We start from the raw sequence: 15,585 nt of genomic DNA, 5'->3' as shown, positions 1-15,585 counted from the left end.
CACTGCGCTGCACAGCTAGTAACTTGGTGAAGTTGTTCTTGGTGGGCAGGATGTAATCTGCAGACTGTGTTGCCTACATGTGCAGTTAGTTTTCAGATATTTCATGAAGCAGCACAGTGACTATTGAAATAAAGAAAATGGTAAGAAAGTGTTTAAGTATAATAAAATCATTAGTCCAACCTTTTATTTTCAAAGGCGGTCAAAGAATTAATAAAACAGTTATGCAACAACTTATCTTAGAACTGGAGAAGAATCCCTTGTGACAAATTAGGCTTAAAATAGAAGAAATTGAGAACTGCAGCTAATGCGGAATGCAATCAACATCCCATTTAAATCAGTGGGAAAACTCCCATTGGATTTAATAGCTTTGAATTGCACTCTTGCGCTAATTGGATAAGCAGCTAGAAAAAATATGTAATAAATCAGTAACTAGGATTCACTACAATAGGGGTATTTCCAAAGGTACTTAATTTGGTGTAATTTATGATCTAATAATCCACAATGACGACAGCTGCAAGCTGCAGTTATGCAGATTAAGGGCAGAAATGCAAAATAGGTTTAAGAGAGTCACTCTGCCTATTTTCACCAAACACAGAGAACTGGAAAGAAGCCTGAATAACAATATTCTACAAATGCTTCTGAGTATGTCCATTCATAACAAACTAGTATTGTTTTGATATTGCACCATTGAACTAAAATTATTCCAGTTGGGACAAAGTAACTTTAGAAATAATTTTTTACAAAGGTAGCCTTTTTGGTTAGTGGAAATGCTAATATATGTGTATATAATAAGCACACACACACACACACACACACACACACACACACACTATATTATTCTCAAATCTAAGGGAGAGAATTGTCTTGGTTATAAAAAGTAACTCTGGGAAGTAATCATAAAAATCGAATCATGAATTCTGTAAAGCAATTAGGTGAGGATATTAACACCACTGGATATACTATTGTTGATTTAGATTGTGTGTGAATTTCAAACAAAGTTACTGCTTGCAGTTCTTGAATAATTAGTGATCTCTATGGTATGGATGCAATACCCTTACTAGTAATATTATAAATGTTTGCTCAGATGACCAACTCAAGCTCTTTAGAGGCCAAACCCGCAACACTACAACAATCTGGTGCAGGTTGTTCTGAGTTCACCACCAGCCTGTCATTGCTAGCTACTCAGTTGCCAAACAAATTTAGAAAGGGAAAACCAGCAGGAAGGGCTGCCTGGAGACGCTTCATTTTCAAGGCCAGGTTGCTCCTGAATAAGTGGCAAGAGCTGTAGATACATGCAAACTGTACTTCCTTGCAGCCCAATTAATTGAACCAAAATGCTTTGAAATTACAGTAGTGTTCCATTATTAGCTGGAAAATATATTCCTTAGTAGGCTTAGATGCATCCAGGTAATATGGAAATGGTCCACAAGACTTATACCATTGCTTGCCAGATAGTCCTCACAGCTGTTGATTCTTATCTACACACACCCTTGTTCAGGAAGGAGAACCACGGAGGGCTAGTGGGGAGCTCATCCAGGTGTACCAGCATTCCAGATTTTCTCAAAGAACTCTCAGTAAAAAGCTCAGAAGATAATGAGCAGATCAAGAGGAAAGCTAAGTAGAGTTCACTCATCACTAATCTAAACGTACTGGAGCTGTTTAAATCACACCAGGGAATAAAACGAATGCTCCAAGGATACTGTTTAATATATATTGATAAAAAGGAAATATTTTTTTCCCTTCAGTGAGTTTGAGATAACCTTCAGCTGTGGGTGATTACTTTTTTGGTGGCCACCTTTCCTAATGTACCTCTATGGTACCAACATGATTTATCAGGCACAGTAAATCACATGGACTGACTTTTCTTCTTTCATGCTTCTGTGAGCACTAAAATTATTACTAGTGTTTCTCCATTTAAGTTAGCATATTACAGGAGCATATCAGTTAAAACTGTGGTGTAAAGAGTTCTCGCTACCCCTGTTCTCTTCACACTCCAGCAGCTGTCACAATTGCATTCAAGGCCAGGGTGCATATGGTTGAGGTGCTAGCTGTAATTACTGAGAAGTAAACTGAAAATCATGTTAAGAATATCATTTTTGCAAGACTGTAGATATCAGCTGTGCATTCTCAGGTGTCTGTGGAAATGTATATATGAGAATGCATCTTGTATGTTATGAGTATAGAAGCAACTATATATTTCTATAACATATCTGTGTGCGTTCTCAAATATACAAACAAGATGCACAACATCCTAAAATAACAGGAATTTGAAGTAATGTTAAGCTCTGGAAAACTCTTTAAGTAAAGGCATTGAAAGTACATGCATAATGCCATTTCTTACAGTAGAATTTAAAGTGTAGTACTATAGTTGTGTGTGTTCCAAACGCACACACACATTGAATTCCACACAATAGAATTGTGGTCTCCGAATCGTTTTTTTCATGACTGTAGGTTCGTGCTTTACAAAAAGAAATGGATGCAAATTTCAAAAGTTGGCTTTGCGGTTTGCCCACCACACATCACAGTACAAGATCTTTTTGATTGATTGATTGATTGATTGATTGATGTTGTTGTTGAAAATTGTCTTGTGCAAGCACATTTTAAGCATGCATCCCATTTTTTAAAGAACTTATTCCTTTTCTGGTTGCCAGTGATAACTATCCAGTGCTACTCCCATTTATTGTGAAAAGGGACACATAAGCTGAATTTATATGCTATGCAGTGCATGTTGCTTTAATGGTGTGTGTGTGTGTGTGTGTGTGTGTGTGTGTGTGTGTGTTGCTGACCTTGGACTTCCTATGGTGTGGCTTTTTGTTATAATCAGATCCGCAGGCATTTCCACTTCTAAAGGTACATATTAATGTATTCACTGTGACCCTTTCAAAATCACTTCCATTCACTGATCAACAAGTTGAACGATAATTTGCTATATATAAAATGCACAAAATGTTATTTTAAAAGATCTACATTGAAGTCATGCCAATTTCACTGCATCAATTTTTCCTGGGCAAAATGGAACCTGAGTTCCATTCAACGGCTGCATATGTGTCTTTAACATAGCTAATGAAGATGAGTCTTCAAAGTCTCTGTCATCCATGATCTTCTGCTATGAAATATGAAGTCCATTGTGTTCTAAATATGAGTGGACTGTGAATATGTGATCATTGTTCTGTTTTTCTTCCTCCTTTTTCTAAATATTCTTTATGTTTTACTGTTGACAACTCAAGTAAAGTAGGTTCTCTGGATTTTAGAAATGCTGGTCTGACTGGAGCAAACATCAGAAACACTAATTTGTTGGTGGTCAGTTCTGTCGGATAGCGCTGCTGGTGCTGTCGTGTAGAAATATGAATATATGAGTTCACATAAATGTTGGGACATTGTGCTCTTTGGATCGTGGTCATATGCTGCAGTTGTCAGGATTCATCTATGTGACTTGGTTGTACAAAAATGTTTTTTCTTCCTCTGACTGTAGGGTTTATAGCTTACGGCCTCAACCAGGAGAGCATTCCACAGGTGTTGTGGGGTGGGGGGTAGGGCTATAACTGAAAATATCCTCTCCAGTGTTGCCACCCTCCGAACCTCTCCTAGCTTTGTAAGGTTGCATAGGTTAAAAGCAGAAATTGCAACTAGAAATGTATAGGCAGCGAGTGCCATTGTGCTAATACTGGTGAGAAAAAAGTAAAAACACAAATAAACATATAACAAAATATTCAGGTCTGATAGCTCCCAGGTAATCATTGGTATGATTGCAACCTTTTTAGTCTTGAACTTTGCAAACTATGTCTTTTAAAGTTATTTTACTCCTGTTTATTCCAACCGTTTCTTAAATAAGGGCATGCCATAAAACCGCTTGTAAAAGTTAAATGACTTCATTATTGCTGTACTTATTAAAGAAATTAAAATCTGTTATTTACTGTTTAATATCCAGATACTTTGGCATAATGCTCTGTTTAACCTTGACTTTTGCCTCATGAATTATGTACAAGAGTCAGTTTAATGTTGACATTCTTTGGAGCTTTCGAAAAACCTATAAATAGAATTTTAAGGTTACTTTCAACAAGTTGACATCTGAACACTGTAATTAACAAACTGAGTTCAGTCATTTCCTTAATAGGTTCTATGTTTTGCTTTCTGGCATAGGAATCAGGGCTTGCTCTTTCCACTTCATAAAGGCAGGCAGGTTAGATTTCATGCAAAGTTTTTGTAATTTCATTTCTGTTTGAGGACAAAAGTAGAAATACTGAAAAGTATTTAAAGTCACATAATTCCAAATATATTGAAGCCAAGAGTATACTTACGCTATGGGAAGGATTTATAGACATTCATATTTGATTGGGGTACACCTGGCAAGCCACACCTAGATTTTGAAACTGTGCATGGTTCATGCTCCTACCACCAAATAGGTCCATTTGGTGCTATTTTTTCTAGAAAAAGAGGTTCTGGAGCTCACAATGAACGCCTCCTGTGCTCTCTTATAACGGCAATGGTGCCCACCTGAGACATGCCGAAACTGTGTTCTGTCAAGTTCCGGCTGGGGGAAAAAGCCCTGGTTCTATTATATGGTTTGCGTGTTTTGAAAGAATGCATGGTCCAGAGTTGCATTCTGATCTGCAAACAAGTTTGGGTTGATCTGTTTCTCAAGGTGTGGACCAAATGAATTCCTCCTCCAGCCCTACTGCCAAATGAGTTTCACTGGGGTAGAAAAGTATTGGAGAAATTAAATCTCTTTACAATAGTTCCCCCCCCCATCAAAAGTAAACTTTTAATTTGTTTTTCACTAGGGATTGCTTGTACGGGATGCACCTCTGAAGGATATGAAAGTTTTTAATGATCGGCGATTCGTAGCTTCGTTCAGTGTGGTAAATGCTACCAAACGAGATGCAGGCAATTACCGCTGCATGATTCGCACAGAAGGAGGAGTTGGAGTATCAAATTATGCAGAACTGATCGTTAAAGGTATTTCAGAATGGATGTGTGCATGAGAAGAGTACTATCTTAGGTTATAACAGAGCTCCTGTAAATAACACGTACTGCTCCTATAACAATGAAGAGGTGTAGTCAGTGTCACATTCTTCTTTTAAATGGAGGCTAGAGAAACTCAGATATATCCCCTTACACAGTCCTTCCTAGGACAATCTCCAGAGTCTGTTGATCATTTTATTGGAAGGCTCTAATTTTTTAAATTACTAAGCAAGTTGCAAAATGTCTAAACATTGCAACTTCCCTTAGACACTTTATGATTGCTTTTTCTTTTTAACCTCCTCTTTTAACAATCTTATGTATTTTACATTTTGCAACTTTTTATTTGTGGCCAATGGACCATAAAATTATATTCAACTAACAATGATTTTGTTCCTTAATCTCAACAAGAAGCGAGCCCCTCTGTTCCACTAAAACTACAGAACAAGTCTTACATATTATATTAATCATTATATGCATTATTATATACATAATACTGTATGCCTATTAGATGCATATATAGTCTAGGTTTCCTAAAGTGAGCAGTACATAAACAAATACATATAACTGCACATGACTATATGAAATATACTTGATATACTTATAAAATTATGCTGCAAAATGAGGTCTGACCTTTCTTTTTTACACATACTGGGGGGGTGTATAGTTAGTATAATTCCACACATAATTAGGCTTTAAAAAAAATAAGATACAAGCAGAAAGGGAATAGTGCTATGCAAAAAGTTCTTCAATGAACATTTCTGGCACATTTGTAGGGGCGGGGGGGGGGAACAGGATGAAGGGAGGGAAAGGTGGTATGGAGAAAGTTGTGATGCCTTTTGTTACTCTGCTGATATGAATTCAATTTTCTATATGTTCTTTGGTAGTGAATCTCACTCTCAGTGACTTTTATGGATGGTGCATCTACACAACTATTTTTTGTTGTTCTGATGCACGATACCAGTCAGAAGCTTCTCTTTCTTAAATCCCCACCTCAACTTTTATTTTTATTTAAAGGAGGCAGTCCTTGAGGTATTTTGGTCAAGAGCTTTTAAAAGGATTTATAGGCCAAAACCAGCACTTCGAATTGGCCCTGGAAAGTAATTGGCAGCCAGTGTAGTCAGGCCAAGATTAGTGTAATATTCTCAAACCTTCTTGCTCCAGTGAGCGACCAGTCCACTGAATTCTGCACCAGCTGAAGTTTCCGAACTATCTTCAGAGATAGCCCCGTGTATAATGCGTTACATTATTCTAACCAGATTACCAGAGCATAGACAACAGAAGTTAGGCTATCCCTGTCCAGATAGGGGCACAGTTGAGTCTCAAGCAAAAACTGGTGTAAAGCACTCTATGCCATTCAGGCCACCTGAACAAAGGTGCATACCCACTCCTTCAGACGCAGCATAACCTCAAGTGCAAGCAACTTCCCATCCTTCCAGTCTGGGGAACCACTCACTAACAGTACCTGAGTCTTAACTGGATTCAGCTTCAGTTTATTTCCTCTCATTGAGTCCATTGCCTTCCTTCTTCCTTGCATAGTTCTCCTGCCACTTTCCCATGGTGGTAATGGTCTTCTGCCCAGTACCATCCCATCCCATAGTGCATCTGAGACATTTAGGACTGATGCCTTGTCCCATTAAGAAATTTTTCAGCCTGCCCCTCAAGTGTGCAGAAAGTTCTGAAATGGAGCTGTGAAGGTGATCATCCTTAAAATAAACAAACAATGGAAAGGTTACTCTGCTGATATGAATTCAATTTTCTATATGTTCTTTGGTAGTGAATCTCACTCTCAGTGATTTTCTTGTGAAAATGACTAAAACTTGGATTTTATATATAGTGGAACCCGGTTTTCGAGTGTCTTGGAAACAGAATGATTCAGAACCTGAACGCCGAAAACCCGGAAGTGAATGCTTCCGTTTTCGAACGCACTTTGGAAGCTGAACAGCTTCTGAGGCACACTTCTCCATTTTCTCAATGAAATTTCCCAGCTGCTCATTGCGCCTTGGTTGTCGAACATTTCCGGAGTCGAACAGTCTTCCGGAATGGATTACATTCAACAACTGAGGTGCAACTGTATTGCTAAAATGGAAGTTTTTCGATTAAAATTCTTAAGAACATCTCATTCAGAAGCAGATATATAGTACACAGGGGTGGGGGCAATAATGAGGGGGGAAAGGAAGTGATCTACAGGCATGCTATATATTGATGAAAAATGAGGACAAATAAAGAGTCCTCAGATTCAGTTTTCTTAAAAACTTGTATCAATATACTACCATTGACCTTGCACCTTCCATGTGTGAATTTATTTATCATATCCTTATAATATTTGGTCTTATCCACCTCTCAGCACATTTACACTGTGTACAGCGAATAATTGCTTACCCTTAGGGTGTAATCCCATTAGCTACTTGTAGTGTGATGAAGTAATTATGGTAATTCCTTTTGCTTGTGCCGTAGCTTTTATGAGACCTCATGCGGGCCATTCCTTGTGACCTAAAAAGCCCATTTTAAACAGTGTACTGACCTTGGAACAGATTATATTTAAATAACAACATTATGATATACTTAAGCTCATTTGCATTGTTACTGATAGGCAATTACACATTCCTTTTTTTAAAGTGTGTTTTACAGAAAATTGCATCCCACCTTCCAATAACATATGTGTTTTAAATATATATTTATCAGGGAGTTAAACGTGGACATTTGCAGCTTTCTTTTTTTAGGCTTGATTAAATGGCTTAGTGCTTATTTTGAAACATTGTTTCATGTATTTAGAACTTCACATATTTTGGACATCTTCACATAACAAAAATTTTCCTACATGGAATTACTGCATAAGCAAAACTATGTACACTGTGGGCCTTTTGAAATATGGTTTTGTGTTATGTGCAACAGACAGCACATATGCTCCATATGGTCTCATATGCTCCAACTACCTTTTCTTGCATGGTTGCGACATGCTTTCCTCTGCCTGAACTCCAGGGAAACTCAGGTTAGTTTTGAATTACTATTTATTGAAATAAGACAATATCAAATAGTGGTTTATGATCCTGGCTTGTTCTCAAACCATTTAAACTTTAAGCTAACCAGAGTTTCTGGACCTTGGGTATAATGGGAAGCTCTGGTTAGTTTAAAACCAGAAGCACTCACTAATTTTCTATCTGTAGCTTCACTGGGGAGGCAAGGAAATGGGGAACATATGGAAATTCTTTCATTTATCAAAGAAAATCTCCATTCTCAAAACCTACTCATGACAATAGATCTCCAGGAAGGAAAAGATCAGCTGAGAGGTTCAGACCCTCATCAAATCCAAGAAAGTGGGTCTCATGTTTATGGCACAGGTACTAGATGTATGAATCTCAGTGGCACATATAACTCTGTGAGCAAAGCACCACACCTATCCTCTCCAACGCTCTACTACCCCTCCAGAAAGACATCTCATCGAGCAGACAACTGCACGTTAAAGTCCCCCACCACTTTTACTGAGCCTTGAGATGATGGACATTGTGATCCACCATCTACATAGGGGCTCTCCTTTTCATGTTCTGCCGACAACAACGATCACCCTGGATGCCAGTCTCACGGGGCGAGAAGTTCACTGCAGAGATCTAAGCATCCAAGGCCTATGGTCTCCAACAGAAGCATCAATGAGCATCAGTTGGTTAGAGCTTCAAGCAGCTTGCTTTGCCCTACAACACTTTGCTCCTCGTCTCCAACTCATCAGTGTCCAAATATGTACATATTCCACCACAGTGAAATCCAACATTCACAGACAAGGAGGCACCTGATCTTTGGAGTTTTGTGCAGTAGTATCTCTTTTCCTCAGCTGAGCATAATAAAACTTCTAGTCACTTATTGCTGAGCTCATCTCTAGTCTCCTGAACACACAAGAGACAGGCTGAGCCACAGGAAAAGCTACCAAGAGGAATGGCAACTGCATCCTGCAGTTTTCCAACAGCTCCTGTCAAAGTTCAGATCCTATGGTTTTTTACCAGATTCCAGTCAGCATCAGTGGAGACCTTATATGTTCTCCCCTTGTTCTCCCTTGGCCACCAGATTTTCTCTACACCCTCCCTTCACTTTCTATCATTCCAAGGGTGGTCCTCCAGAAGATCAGGGAAGAGAAAGTGAGAGTCCTTATCACACCATTCTGGCCTTGCAGCCCTTGGTTCCTTCAAATAAGCCACCTGGCACTTACCTCCCAACCACTTTTGAAATGATTGCTTAAAGGGCTAACTTTAACATGCTCCTCGACCAGCCACAGATTCCCATCCTGAGACCTCCACAGAAGCCTCCCTTTGAACCGCTGAAAGAGATCTTCCTCAAACTACTGTCCTTCAAAGTTACCGTTTAGTGGCCATCATTTCATCTTGCAGAATTTTGGAACTCAGCACTCTGTCCACAGCCAAGCACCTCTACCTCTGCACCTTTCACAAAGATAGGCTGTCTTCTGTACTGACCTAGCCTTCCTGCTTCCTAAAGTTACTTCTAGCTTCTATTTGGAGCAAGAATTTGTTCTTCCCTCCTTTTTTCCAAATTCAGTGCACCCACGAAAAAAGGTTTGGCATTCCCTGCATGTTTTCAGAGCCCTAAAAGTCTGCATTGCTCAAACCAAAGAGCTCAGAAGGACAGAATCCTTCTTTGTGTCCTTCCACCCTTTTTTCTTGGGGAAGAAGGTAACTTCTGCCATTTTAGCCAGTTGGATAAAAGCTTTCATTGCTCTTTTCCTATGAAACTCAAAGGCTCCCTGTGCTTTCTCACATCACTGCTCACTTCACTCATTCTGCAGCCACCTCTGCCGCATTCTCCACTTATGCTCCTCTACTAGAAAAATGAAGGGTGGCCACCACTATCACATAGATGCCTTCACTTCAGTGGAACCCACCTTTGATCGGAGGCTCCTACAAAGGTCCTCTTTCCATAACACTGCAGCATCTCTGCCGCCCAAGATTGGGATAGCTCTGGTATGTCCTAATCTGCTGACCTTTCATTGCAGGAATGGGGAAAAGTACAACGGTACCTGCCTGTATCGTAGTTTTCCATTCCTGCAACTCCTGCTCTTTACTGAGCTTAGGGAATTCGCAAATTGAATCCTGGGACCCCATTGTCCCAAAACATTGCTGCCTGCCTTCAACCTGTGGGTAGAGCCAAGACCCAATCTGCTGACCTTTCATTGGGAATGGAAAACTACAATTTGGGTAGTTTCTTAAAACAATTTGCGCTTCTTAAAAAACAACAACACACATTTTAAAAAAACCAAACTAATTTTTTCTCGTGTTACATAAAATAAATCAGATATTGCAAATAAGATAAACTAAAAAGAGCTGAACAGAATGGTATTTGGGAACGTAAATTAGTATTTTATGTGCACACCCATCTTTTAACGAACTTTTCTAATAGTGGTCAGCTGCAGCATAGATTAGATTTAGAAGAACAGAATGAGCCTGTCTGAGAAGATATCAGATTATTACAGAGTTCAAAGTACTTACTGAGTTCATACAAGGTAAACCTAGGTGTCAGACTGGCTAGGAGGAGTTTTGTTTGGTTTTTAAGACAGGGCACGGAAGGGCAGCCATCTGTGCTGTCCATAGCTTATATTTTTTCAGGTTGTCAAATGGAAGGTTTAGCACCTTGAATAGCACTGAATGTGCCAAGGGCGAGTGTAATGGCGATTGGTCTTAAATATGAGGGCAAAATCATTTGGAAAACTGTGGCAAGATTTAAGAAAATATACTGTAGACAATATCAATGTCTCACATCGAATATAACTGATCTGTAGAAAGGTCTTTATGATCTGAAAACAGAGACAGTGTATGTACTTTCGTAACCAAATAAAATCTTTAATAAAAACATTCTTTTAAACACACACACACACACACACACACACACACACACACACACACAAAGTATCATTGCAGTATAAACCGTTTTAAAGTTGAATGCTTAAAACTGTAGTCTTTGTATTGTCTTTGTCCTTTTTAGTGACTGTGTTTATGTGTACAAAGCTTCAAGCATGCACATTTCTTGATTTACAGTTTTATGCGGTTCAACAAACAATTTATTGTGAGTGGAAGACTATGGCATATCTTCTCTCATAATAACAGGCACATAATATGATAGACTTCTTAGCCATAATTGTTATAATGTGGAATGGAGAAGAAATGCATTTTTGAATGGGAAATGAACTTGTGCGTTCTGACCCAACTCTTGGATTTCTGCACATTTACTGTTCATCAGTGCCGTTGTCTGTGTGTTTAGACAGCCTTTCGCTGGAAGTGTAGGCTGGGTGGGGAGCTAACTATTACTCTTCCACTCTTGTCTCTCTCCCGACCTGCCAGCAATTCTTTATAGACCTTTTGAATTGTACAAATCTATTTGTTGCTTTTATTATGGTCACAACACTTTCATCCGTGGCAGTTGCTGATATCTTGAATTTCTTCAAAATACACAATGAGGATAAACTATTATGCCTTCTCTTTTCAGTAGTTTTGGGCACCTCAAAAACTGCATTGACATACAGATGTGTTTCAGTGAGCATGTTCTAAACACTTGTTATGTCTGACTTCCCATAGTCCTTGATGAAAATGTTCCCTGTGTACTAATGAGGAATATGCCTGCCTTTAAAAAATCATTACAAAGCAACCTTTGCAAATTCAAAACTTCAGTGGATGACAGGGATTCTAGGAAAAAGGTGGCGGGGAAGCAGAATACTTAAGACTTTAATCTAACTGGTGGCTGGGCCCAGTCTCTGTTCCCGTTCTTATAGCCTAGGGTAATGCACATATGTGATGTCCTTGCTATTAGGTGTCGAGCTAGCAGCTCTGGATAGTGTCAGACTCAGGGGCGGAGGAAGGGGGTGCGGAGGGGGTGGTCCACCACATCTCTCCTGGGAGCCACACATCTCTCCTGGGAGTGATGCGGTGGTTTGGACACCTGCAGGCTCTGCGCTGCCCTAAACGGTCCACCCACCGCCTCTCCCTCAGCTGAAGGGCAGCTGAGTGGGAGGAGGCAGGCAGACTCCTCGGAAGCCCCACATAGCGTCCTGCCCCGGCTTGCCCCACCCCACAGGCAGCTGGCGCCGCCCCTGGGTGTAGGGCGCGCGCACCACCCCAGGTGCCCGATCAGCTTGCTCCGCCGCTGGTCAGACTATCCTCTTGCTTCTATACTAATCTGTATACATGGGAACACAAAGTTGTAATGGAAGAAATGAAAAAGCTCCCAATTGCTGCTGTTCCTGTTGCAGGTTGTCCTACTCTTAGTTTTCTTTGTTTTTTGCCCCCCCCCTTATTTGAAAGTAAGGTTAGGGCTGCTTCTTGTGATCTCTATCTGTTATGTGGGGACCTTTTGGCACATTCTCTATTCAGGGAATCATTCCTGAAGCAGTCTTGCCAGCATATTGTTGTGAAATGGAGACAAACCACTTGTCAGAGATAGAACTGTTTGGTGAACTAGCACGTGTGAATAGCTCACCTTATGATTTCAAGTAGTCTTCTCATTATAGCTATTTCTGAGTAGCTGCTGTTATACAACCTAAGAATTAAGTTCAGGCATGCATATTCATTGCTTGATCTGCAACATTAAGTGGTAGCTTCTATGGGAAACGTCAACCACAGGCTCACAACCAAAGCCATCACTTCAAACACAGTACATTTCAGTGGTAACACTTTCATGCCTTCTAGTCCAAACCAGTTGTAAGTCACTGATGATTCATTTATCCTTAGTTTCATATTATTGAAGTCCAGCTTTAAACTAGACCAGTTCTAGAACAGAACAAGAAATTGAATGTAGGTTGTTGAAACAATATATCTCTTTTGAGTGCAGGGGATCAGAAAATACCCTTAGGGCTGAAAAACCATTAAAATAAAGTCTGTTTCTAATACTTGTAACACCAAAAATGAATTAGTGTAACCTCTGTAGCCTCAATCCTGAGCTTGAATTTCAAATGGCAGTTCAACAGTCCTTACCAGCACTTGAAATTTGAACGTAATTAACTGTTGTTTCAGCATGGCTACATAAATGCCTCAGGATGTTCTATCAAAGTTCCATTTCATGTTTTGGTTGAAGAAACAGACTAATGATTTAAAATGAAGTTAAATCATTTTTAGTTAAGCCACAGCTTTCTAAATTGCACAGATTCTGCATAAAGATGTAGCTTATGAACAATGGTGTAACTGTGTCTTTGCAATGTGAATTGTTAAGTTTTGGAATGGTTGAGCTACTTATAGCGGCATTTATTGTCACTGGTAGTATAATAAAACATTATTTAGTGATTCAAAGATGTTTTCTTAATGCAGCAATCTATATTGAGCAAGAATAATTAATAAGAACTTTTGTAGGCATTTTGAATTGCTGCCAGACTTGTCATTTTTATCTCATCGGAGTCAGTGACAATAGCTCATTAATGCAGGGATATGTAATGTCTCCTCTTGTAGCTGTACATTTTCTTTGTCATTTTCACCATGACATTTAATGTCTAAGTGCCATCATTTAACAATATTTCTAGGCTTAGGCACGTATGGGAAATAGTACTGGTTATAGCTTCTGACTAGTCAACTAGGGCCTCTGTTTTCAAATATTTTTAGGGTATAACACATCTGACCAAGCCAATTTAACATGATATCATGTAATATCTCCTATTGTTTTAAATTTTTATACTAACAGTTTGGCCAATATATTAAGTGAGCTATTAGCACATGAGTATGTAGAGATACTGGCCAAATTCACTGGGCTCCAGGTCAAGAAATGACTAGAGATTCAGGAAACCACTCCCCTAGATTATTACACCCCAAACAAAAGGGGAAATGATGATGAGAAACAGCCTCTCACTCCCAAATCACATTAAAACAAATAGGATTGCATAAAGTCAAAGCCCAGTGAAGTAACTTTCAGGAAAATGTCATGCATCTGCTGGTATAGTCAATGTGGTATAGTAGTCAGCGTGTTTGACCGGGACCTAGGAGACTAGGGTTCGTATTCCACCCTGGGCTCCACTTGATGCCAGATTAATCTACCTCCTGGAGAGGAAGAGGTGGTGTTTGCTACCTTGAGCTCCTTAGAGAAAATGTCGGATAGAAATGTAGTAATAAACACCTCTAGATTCAGTATGGAGCCAACTGCAGTTGTTTCCTGAGTAAAACCTTATCATGCATCCTGAAAATTAAATAAATATGGATATTTGTTTTTAGAGGGAAGTTTTGTTGTTTAGTCGTGTCCGACTCTTCGTGACCCCATGGACCAGAGCACGCCAGGCACTCCTGTCTTCCACTGCCTCCCGCAGCTTGGTCAAACTCATGCTGGTAGCTTCGAGAACACAGTCCAACCATCTCGTCCTCTGTTGTCCCCTTCTCCTTGTGCCCTCCATCTTTCCCAACATCAGGGTCTTTTCCAGGGAGTCTTCTCTTCTCATGAGGTGGCCAAAGTATTGGCGCCTCAGCTTCAGGATCTGCCCTTCCAGTGAGCACTCAGGGCTGATTTCCTTAAGAATGGATAGGTTTGATCTTCCGGCAGTCCATGGGACTCTCAAGAATCTCCTCCAGCACCATAATTCAAAAGCTATAACTATATAAAAGTTTGCCATCCTGGGCTAATTTGTGGGGAAGGATACGATATAAACTGAATCAATGAATAATGGCAATGAGAACATTTATATGTGTTGTTAATTTTATTTACTTGATGAGGGGTTGTTGTTTTTTAATACACAGTTGTGATTTATGTTATTTCAGAGCCACCTGTTCCCATTGCACCACCTCAACTGTCATCAGTTGGAGCGACATATTTATGGATACAGTTGAATGCTAATTCTATCAATGGAGATGGACCTATTATTGTGAGAGAAGTAGAATATCGCACTTCAAGTGGAAGCTGGTATGATATACAACCAGTGGATTCCACAAGCTATAAAATTGGACACCTGGATCCTGACACAGAATATGAAATTAGTGTGTTACTCACTAGACCAGGTGAAGGAGGAACTGGATCTCCTGGACCAGCTCTTAAAACAAGAACAAAATGTGCTGGTGAGTAAACCTTTATATAGCTGCAGTTCTAGTTCCCAGTGCATTTCTATCATGTTTTTTAAAATCCTGGATGACTTTTGCTTTGAAGCCAAATTAGTACTAGCAGTTAGTAATCCTGAAAGTTACCTATGGCAAGCATGATCACGCTAAAGATAAGCACTTGTAATTCCCATTGATTTCAGTTAGAGTTAAGTATGTGTTTAATACTTAAATCAATTACAAGTTAAAGAGCTAAACTGCTAGGTTGTGTTTTATTTTCTATTTGTTCATTCCTTACAACTTTGGGCCTCAATATCGTGCAGATGGATTTGTTAAGTGTCTCTCCATGGAATGAAATAACAGCAAATAATAGGCATTAATTTTTTTTTGTAAAGCTGTGAAAGGGCTCTCTCCTTGTACATAATCATAATTCCAACATCTACTAACCGGAGGAGCATGAGGGTACACAAGGGGTGTGACTACAGCCATGGAAGTTGTCTAAATTTAATCAGAACTCACCATTAGCATGAAGAAAGGGAAAACTACACTCACCCTCTAATTACAGTGACATGACATGTTACCAAAGGTGCAGACACTTAGGTACAAATTCTTAAAAACATTGAATCAAACA

At 39.5% G+C, this 15,585-nt stretch overlaps 1 protein-coding gene across 4 annotated transcripts in view; it reads left to right on the top strand.

Moving 5' to 3' along the window:
* Positions 1-15,585, top strand: part of PTPRM (protein tyrosine phosphatase receptor type M) — a 407,502-nt gene that overhangs the window by 162,033 nt on the left and 229,884 nt on the right. For all 4 annotated transcript variants that reach the window (XM_081205534.1, XM_081205536.1, XM_081205535.1 and 1 more), the window contains exons 6-7: positions 4,782-4,956; positions 14,682-14,975. In XM_081205534.1, coding sequence (XP_081061660.1) covers positions 4,782-4,956; positions 14,682-14,975 — 469 coding nt within the window. The remainder of the gene's footprint in view (positions 1-4,781; positions 4,957-14,681; positions 14,976-15,585) is intronic.

Source organism: Podarcis bocagei (genome assembly GCF_964188305.1).
Source record: "Podarcis bocagei genome assembly, chromosome: 8".
Taxonomy (NCBI): Eukaryota; Metazoa; Chordata; class Lepidosauria; order Squamata; family Lacertidae; genus Podarcis; species Podarcis bocagei.
The sequence above is the reverse complement of the archived record's forward strand: the minus strand, read 5'-3'. Positions and strand labels throughout refer to the sequence as shown.